This window comes from Cynocephalus volans, chromosome 7 (assembly GCF_027409185.1).
Source record: "Cynocephalus volans isolate mCynVol1 chromosome 7, mCynVol1.pri, whole genome shotgun sequence".
NCBI lineage: Eukaryota > Metazoa > Chordata > Mammalia > Dermoptera > Cynocephalidae > Cynocephalus > Cynocephalus volans.
Genome location: NC_084466.1, coordinates 40,283,112 through 40,292,500, shown reverse-complemented (window position 1 = coordinate 40,292,500; position 9,389 = coordinate 40,283,112). Strand labels below are relative to the sequence as shown.

Below are 9,389 nucleotides of genomic sequence, written 5' to 3'. Positions count from 1 at the left end.
CCTCTCTACAGCGTTCCATGGTAGCATAGGTATCACATAAGAGAATGACAAGAGCTCCTTTATGTGCTCACTTGCCCTCCTTATAAAGTCACAAGTGCCAATCCTGTGACAATCCAATAAACCATTAACTCATCAATCCAGGAATGGATCAATTCAATCACAAGGGCATAGTCCTCATGATTCAATCACCTCTTAAAGGCCCCTCCTTTTTACACTGCCATAGTCTGATTTCTTACCCTCTTAACATTGTTACAATGGGGATCAAGCTTCGTTGAGTTTTGGGGGGAAATTCAATCGACAGAAGCTCATATGTTATACCAATTGCTATCATTACAGGGTTGTTATGGGAATCTTATAGTGAGAATTTTCTTAAGCTGTCATTGAAATACTACAAATGCTTCTTCTAGAAATTATAAGTCATAAAATAATAAAACCAGTGTCTTAAGAAAGCTTTATCCAAGCTATGGCTTTGCCTATGAAATCTGCCATCTACTTAAGAAAGAGCTGTGGGATCCAAAGAAATTTGTTGTTGTCCAGTATATGAATCACAGAATTAAAAGTGTCAGCATTTAGTTCAACACTTTCATTTCACAGGCTTGGAAACTGAGAAAGTCACAAATATAGAGAGATCATGTTTTACAAGTGATTATAAGATGTGCCAAGAAAAATTATATCTAAAAGATATAAGTAAAAGAGAAGTTGCATGCAAGAGAATTTTTTTAAAGGAAAATATTCATAGTCCTATAACATGTTAACATTATCAAAATACAGAAAATTCGAATGAAAAGGGGCTTTCAGCCTATGCGCATCTATATTGTAACATGAGCTACTTCCTAACAGGTTTAGATATATTTGCATGTAACAATTACTATTAATTAATTTGTATAATGTCAATCTAGAATTTAAAGGAAGAAAGCCAATTTTGAAGACAATCCTAATTTGAGTAAAGTTAAAATTTTTTTAAACAATGAGAAATGTGCAAAAGGAAATATATTTCAAAAAGTTATTTCCAGAAACTTGAGAGAAGTGATGGCTCAGATATTTTGTTTTAAAGTGCTTTGTATGAAAATTATGCATGAGGTTGGATACCAAGAAGAAAATATTAACATGAGAGGAAATCCAAATATGGTCAACTTGCTAACTACTTTAATGCCTTTAGTGCTCTGTCCTCCACTTCAGAGCACCAAAATGAAAACTTTTATGCAAGGATGTTGAGCAGTGGAAGTCTTGAGCACTGCCCACCAAGCAGAATACGCCAGAAAAGAAATGTTTTATAGCCTGAAGCAAATTTCCCGTATTTCCTGTCTCTTCTCAAGTTGGTCCTGCTTGTAAAATGCCAATGTCCTGTAGGAGTCACCAGTGAAAGAAAGTTTTCTTATTTCTTATAAAAAACAAATGAAGGAAAGAGCTTTAACTATAGAGGAATTTAGGCTACATAGTAAGAAAAAACATTGATACAATTATAAGAAGATGGGGATAAGAGAAAGAGAATTTTTGTACTTCATTGGTTTCTCGTGCATATTTGGTTTTTAGTAAATATTTACTAATTGATTACATCACTTTGGAATACTTAATCCAAGACTGAAATACACTAATATAAATTAGGTATTCAACCAACAGTCTTAAGTATAATTGTTTATTTTTTCTATAATTAGAAGAAGCTAATATGATAGGTTTGTCTCTGTTGTGCATTTAATTTTTGGTAAATCAAAAATTAGATAAATTCCATAATAACAAAAATGTGCATATTAAGTTACAGGCAAGATAAGAAACGTGCTCCAAAATTTGTGGAAAGTAGCAGCAACTTAAGGAAAACAAATTTAAGGAAAACAAAAAACAAATTATTCATGAGAGAGCAACACTGTAAATAACATCAGTGGACAAATGTGGAGAAGATAAACAGAGAGGTCCAGCATCAAGGAACAGTGAGTCTATTGATATAATTCAAATGTCCATTATGACTGCCTATTCCTCCCTATTTAGAGGGAGGGAAAAAAGATCAGCAATGTTTTTAAAAAGCAGAAAGCTCCAGAGAACTTGGGACGTTTGGAAAAGTTAAAAGACATAAGATTGTTTTTCAAGCCATGCCATGTACTTTGTTTTCAGTTTTCCTCAGCACATCTCTTTGACAAACTCCCAGTTTTAATCAAAGTTTATAATCTTAAAAGTATTTCCTTACACTTGGGATGATGACAACAGTGTCCCATGTCTATTAGTTCTTGTTCTTGATACACTAACTGGTTCTTCACATTTATATTTTGAGTGTGCTTTAATTAAACTCTCCCTAGGCTCAAAATTCTACCAGTGTTCTTTATTTTAAAAATGAAAGAGTGAATTTACTCAGCAGTTAGTATTTCTGAACTCTCCTACAGTCCTTCAGCTAATGGTGGCTTACTATTTTTTGTTTGTTTGTTTGTTTAATAGAATGAAGCCAATAGCTATTTAATATTAAGAATACAAAATGTTTAAAAGCTGCTGATGATTAAGATTTCAGACCACAGTGATTCTCAGCATACAAATGAATTTTGGTATCTATTTTTAGTTATCAATGTTTTGGGATTTTAAAAATTTTTTTTTTTAAGAATTATTGCCTTTTGAATGATTTGATTGGTAGGCAGTAAATTACATATAAGAAGTTCAAGCCTAAAATGACACAAACAAATAATTAATTTCTCTACAAATGTCTCTAAATGAAGTTACTTGTTTTATACAGATATGAGTAGTAAGAGAGTTACAGGGCTATTATGAGGCACATGATAAATATAGTCATGAAAGAAAACAATTTTTAATTTAGTATACTCTATCAATCTAGAAAGCCCATGAATATTTACTATTAATTCAGTATGCTGAAAAGTAGATAAAAGAGAGAGCTTGCAAAAGAAAGAGCATCGTATAATAAAACACTTACTAGAACAGAATCAAAATTTATTAAAATTCCCATAATTACTATCTACATTTGAAGTCAATGGTAGTTTTACATTTCTAAAAAGAATGTTAAAAATTTATTTCCTTTTATAAAATGTACATTAAAATATTCTAAAACTGTTGGGATATGGTCAAGGTTTTTGCTCTGACAGCAAAATCATTTAGAAAACCTCGACGTGATAAGAAGTATCAGTACTGATATTGTAAGTTTTACGTATATTTATGGTCAGAATATTCTACTATGTTTCGTATGAATGTACTTTCTGAAAGTCAAATAATTCCACCTTTGGCCTTGCTAACAATACTTAGGAAAGTAATCTTCACAGTCGTTTTAACTCTTCTTCTCTGTCTCTTAGACTCTTTTAGTAATTCAGCCCAGATCAGTATGCACTCACAGATAGCCTAGTCTGTTTAAAGCAAATGTAATACCCAGAAGACTCCGGGAAGTTTACAGTCTAGTAGTGGAAGCACACTGCTGAAGAAGTGCCTTCCAAATAATAAAGCTGTAATGAAGTTGTTGGGGTAGAAACATAAGAAAAACAGAAGTGGGGCACTTACATAAACACAGCACATACACTATTTCAAAAAATCCTCCATAGTGGCAGGCAATACTATAATAATAATAGCAAGTAATTAAATAGATAGGTAACTTGAACTCATGACTCGTGAACATAAATATTATGAAAATTATAGGTCAACTCAACTTGAAGTATAAGGGCGTACAAAGCTCTCCACCAAAAATTCCAGGAGGATTCATTATTCCAGTTATAGTATTGGTCCTGCTTTGGTGGTGTTCTCTTCACTATCACTTCTAGACTTTTACATTTCACTCTGAGCCTTTTTCCATGATGGTTATGCAAGAGAATTAAGCCCTAAGATTCTGACATCCATAGTATATCGTAAATTAACTTCCCTCTTATGCATGTCAAGTTAAACTAGCCAAATGGCATCCATGAAAAAATGGAGCAAAGAGTCACTTTAATTTTCTCTAGGTCTTTATTTTTTTTATTTAGAGTGAGGGAAAAGATCAGCAATGCTTTTAGAAAGTGGAACACTTGTAGAGAATGGCTGCTTAACCCATGCAATTAATTTTAACATGTAAATATGACTGCTTAATACTGCTTAATCTTCTATGGAACCTTATATTTTATCACTATGCTAATTTTCATAACATGCTGTGTGTAGGTTTTTGATTAAATAAAAAAGATATGTGTCAAAACATACATACAATTCATGACATATATAACATATTGTTCTTCTTCTTTGAGGAACAGCTCATAGAAAATTCAAATTAGAAATTTATAGACCATCTGATTTAGTGATACACGGCATATAATCCAGTTAGCTTAGTAATAACACTTGATATCAAATTTATAAACAAATAATTAGAGGATTTCCTATTTCTCAATTATGTCTAGATTTTACATGTAAGTAAGTGCCTAAAAAGAATTGTCATTTTCTCATTGACATTCCATAGTACAGATAATCTAACTTGTAGAAATATTGCACTCTTTCTTAAGAGACTTAGTAGAGCTTTGTTCTCATTGAATGGAAAAATGTTTTATGTAAGCATTTTTACCTTTTTGTAAGTAGACTTTTGGGGGGAGAAAACTTGTCCCTCCTTAATTTAATCTCTCTCCAATAACTTTTTTCTCTTTGATTAATTATTTAAATACCCAATTTTATTTATTTTCCTTCTTAACAGCCACGTAATTGTGCCCTTTGTATATGTTTTGCAAAATAATAATAATAATAATAATAATTCTTACTCATGACACTGATTATTTGACATTAATGTCAAAAAAAATAGGCACAGTACCCAATCTATATTTATTAAAATTGAAAATATTAGATTAAAATAGAAGAGATGTGAAGGGGCTCCTATATTCATAATTCAAAACTAATAATTTGAAAACATGTATTTATATCTACCAGAATAAATTTATAATATAAATATAATTATATATATTATATATAATTATATATTATAATTTATAATATTTCAATATTTTTGGAGAAATTATATCATTAAATAGGAAATTAAAATATACATTTTTTTGCCTGTAAAAACAGGTTAGGTTAATACTAACAAAATATAAGTAGGGATCTTTTGCAGATTTGCTCAATCTGAGCTTTGTAATTTGTTACACACACTTGTGAACTACTAGTACATTTACTGGTAAGATTCATTTCTATTTCCTTATTGGTCCAATGACCATGTGTCTTTTAACCAAAAAAAGACTTATGGTAATCCTTTGTATATTGTCTTTGGTTGTTCTACCATCCTAAGTAAAAGGACAGTGGCCCTGAAGGCATTGAGGAAGACAGCAGAACTACAGGAACTCAGAGACAAGAATTAACACAAACAATTATCTTTTTTAAATGTTCTTGGAATTAAATTGTCACCTACCTGTTGTATAAGAGAAAAGCAGCAGGTCTTCATTCACACCACTTTTGTTGAGTATGCCTAATTTTTACTCAATATTATTGGTTTTAAAAAAGTTTGTGTGCTATCTTATTACATGATGTAGAAATATACCTCATTCTGTGGTTAAAATCTAGTTTATATATTGAACAGGAAAAAAATGACACGTTAACATATATTACCTTTCTCAATATGCATCCTTTTTGACTCATGTCCCATGTCATGACCAGCCAAATCTCCTTCCTTGGGTCCAGGAAGTACATTTGGTGATAAACCCATCAGCATCTGGTTCATAGACAACCCATTCTGATGGACAGCTGTAAAGCCCAAAACAAAAGAGCAAACACAAAAAACCGTAATATTACAAGGTTCAAATAATTCAGTCAAACTCTTTTGGACTGAAATGTAAGTAAAATACAATAGTCTAACTTTCAAATTATAATCTATTCCTTAAAATACCATGAGAATTGATAACCATGATAATTCTTGTGAATAAGCAGAAAAAATGACACCATTTCACTTTGTTTTATTTCCCATAAGTTTTTGAAAATGGCTATACCACAGCAACCATTACCGATGAACTATTCAATCTTGTAAACTAGTAGATCAAATTCTCTCCCAAATATAACCTTCCTTAATTCTGCAGGATCTAAAAATCTTAACATTAGAGTGCTCTTTAATGTTATGAAGTTAAAATTTAATAAACAGTATTTTAGTGACCTGAAAGGATAAATAAAGTCTTCTACAAGGCACTGAAATCATGGTGTCAATATTCTTACTTTATTCTAGTACTTCCAGTATACTTCAAAAACTTCATAGAAAAATAGAATTAAAAGATAATATGAACCTTTTCATGAACTTTTTGAAGACTCTTCACATATGTGTGTGCATGTGTATACATTTTCATTTGAACACATGATAGTTCTCCTGTTTCTATTAAGAATAAAAAAGAATACAGCCACTAATAAAATAACATGAATGTATAACAAAACTCTTTTAAATCTCCCCCAATATGTTCACTGTTTCCATTTAAGTATTATTTTTTAAAAAGTCTTTCACCAGAAAGAATCTTTCCAATGATCATATCTTACACTAGAAATAAAACCAATATTCATCATTAAATTTCTGATTCTAGTGTCAGCATAGCATAAAAGCATATGGGAAATATTTTATTTGAAATAATGGGAACTGAGGTTTGCCAACCTTGGAAGTTTTCATTGATTTGGGAATGGTTATCAAGTAATACATATAAGGGTACTTCAAAAAGTTTGTGGGAAAATTAAAAGATAATATAAATTCTCCATGAACTTTTTGAAGAGCCCCCTCATACATTCTTATCAACAAACAGTTACAATCATCTCTTATAAAATTAGGAAAATATGTTTTAGGCAGGCCAAATCAAGTATTAATACTTAGCATTATTTTGAACTATGTGTGTCAATAATTAACTTTTTATTTATAATTTTATTACATATATTCAGCCTTATCTTTAAGTTATCCACTTCAAGAACTCCCGGACAAAGAATGTTTGCTGTGAGCAAACATTCTTTGTAATATATAAAGACACTTCTAGCAAATGTCTTCCTATTTGAAGATATTCTCAACAACCAAATAACTAATACAATTTATGTAATTAGATGAAGTTTATATTATAAACATGAGTTCATAAAATACTGTAATACCTAAATCCTAAAAATACTCCAATAAATATTGGTTTAAATATTTAAATAATATAATAAATGTTGGTTTTATAAACCAAACTGTTCTCTTTTATATATTCATTTTATTGGAAAAACAATTTTAGATTCTTGTATAGACACAAAATCATCTGCTAATTGAATGGATTTTAATTTAACTCTTAATTTTCTTGGCCATAGGACCAAAATTAAATATTGTGAAAATGTGATGAAATAAATTTTTAAATTTTAATAATAATATGACAATAATATACATTATTGATTGTTACTGAATCAAATACTAAAATTTAGCCAATGTCAAATTCTTCAATCCATTCATCATCTGAATGACTAAATTTTTTTTTTTAATCTATTGTTTTGAATTTGATTTATTTTAAAAGTTTTCTCTTTGTGGATACCTTCATTAATGCAATAATGAATTTTTAAAAACTAGTGAATTATAAAATTGGCAGAAGTGAGATTAAAGTACTAAAGTTGAATAATTCATAAACACTATAGTTAGATATTTGAGAATTGGTTGTGTTTACTTCAGAAACTAATCTAGAAGGTTACTTTTTCTGTTTCATAGCTCAAATCTTTATGTGTGGCATCAGAGAGGGAGTTTATATCAGAACCTGTTAATGTAGAATCATACCTCATGATATTGCAAACTGGGAAACATAATTTTGAGAGATGGCTATTGCTACAGAGTTTCAGAACATGATACATCTAAGATCTATCTGGAATGAGGGCATTTTGATTAGAAAAGCCAGCTGCACCTAATAAAGCTGAAAATGGTGACAAGTAAAAGTATAAGACCTACGGATTCTGTCTGAAGAGCTCTCAGTCCGTGCTGGGGAGCTGGACACGCTGCTGCTGCGATGCGATGAGGGGTGACTGCCAGGCCTTCGGCCCTCCTCCAGAGAGGGGGCAGGCGAGGGGCTGTCGGGAACGCGCTCCTGCACCACCACGGGAGGGAGGGAGGTAGAAAAGAAGTAAATACGCTGGACCTTTACTTAAGGAATGTTAGTTTTCCTAACACGATAAGAAATGGGAAGAGAAAAAGCACATTATTTCATCAACATTTAACTGTACTGAAAGACATCCTTTATCTTGAGCAAAGCCAAACATTATAGGGAGAGACTGGTTGGGAAACTATGGTTGTATAGCTAAGCATCACTGTAGGAATAGCAAAGAGGGAGCCCAAAGAATACAACCACACATATCCATTAAGAACCCATTATGACATTAAGAAAAAAAAGAAAGAAAGAACCCATCAGACAACAAAGAATTAAGAGAACAAAGAAGAATTCAACTCTAGATGCTTATCATTTTGAAGAAATCTTTAAATATATTCTCTTGTTTCAGCAAGTATGTAAGGATCATTTAGTACACAAATTATCAATGTGATTGACCATAATAATAAAACCAGAGGAGTTGTTAACAAGCATTTCATCATGACACTGCTCAGAACGCATTTTAATGCATCATGGAAATGGATTATTTAACATTGAAATTATTTTTTATTTTGATTCAGATAATTCTCAGAGTATCTAACAATCCTACCTCCAATTCAACCACACAAATGCATTAAGTGGAAATTCATGAAATATGAATTAGTTGTGTCCCAAGGAAATCTGGTATTGTGTTTCCTGATAAAATTTTAAGTTAACATTCATGTCCCACTCCATAGCTCCCCTTCTGACTAAGCTTTGTATCTTCTCCATTAGACTAACTTGCAAGTGCACTGTATAAATGCCTCCAATGAGCTCTTATAAATGGAATTACAGATTAAGAAATAAGGTACTCACTTTCTATTTTGAGCAACAAGATATATATATACCTTCAGATATTAATAGACATAGACCTTGATGAACTGTCTTAACAATAATAAATGTTTAAAAATGTGGAAGTAAGTTTCTACATAATAAATAATTAATACATTAATTTTCATTATGTTGAAAAGACACAAATATTAAAAAAGAAGTCTTTAAAAAGCAAAAGAAAAGAGTTGTAAAATGTAATTGTCCTGTTAGGGGGCTAATGGTTCCAAAATATCAATGGTTAACTTAATAATGGAAAACAAAGAAGAAGTTCAATGCTTTGAACCACCAGTCAGAATGATGGTAATACACGTCTTTGGTTGCAGCAGTTCCATTAGCTACATGATAGTCTGCAATTCTGTTGCACATCAGAATCACGTGGAAAATTCTTAAACATGCCTGTGCCTAGACTTCACTCCCAGAGATCCTGGTTGACTGAGTGTTATGGCTGAACGGAGTCCCCAAAAAAGATATGTTGAAATCCTAACCTCTGGTACTTGTGAATATAAACTTATTTAGAAAGAGGGTCTTTGCAAATAA

General features: G+C 31.2%; 1 protein-coding gene across 1 annotated transcript in view; it reads right to left on the bottom strand.

Moving 5' to 3' along the window:
* DACH1 (dachshund family transcription factor 1) overlaps nt 1-9,389 on the bottom strand; it is a 392,928-nt gene that overhangs the window by 100,413 nt on the left and 283,126 nt on the right. The window contains exons 6-7 of the mRNA XM_063102567.1: nt 7,850-7,985; nt 5,533-5,667 (exon numbers count right to left, since the gene is read on the bottom strand). Coding sequence (XP_062958637.1) covers nt 5,533-5,667; nt 7,850-7,985 — 271 coding nt within the window. The remainder of the gene's footprint in view (nt 1-5,532; nt 5,668-7,849; nt 7,986-9,389) is intronic.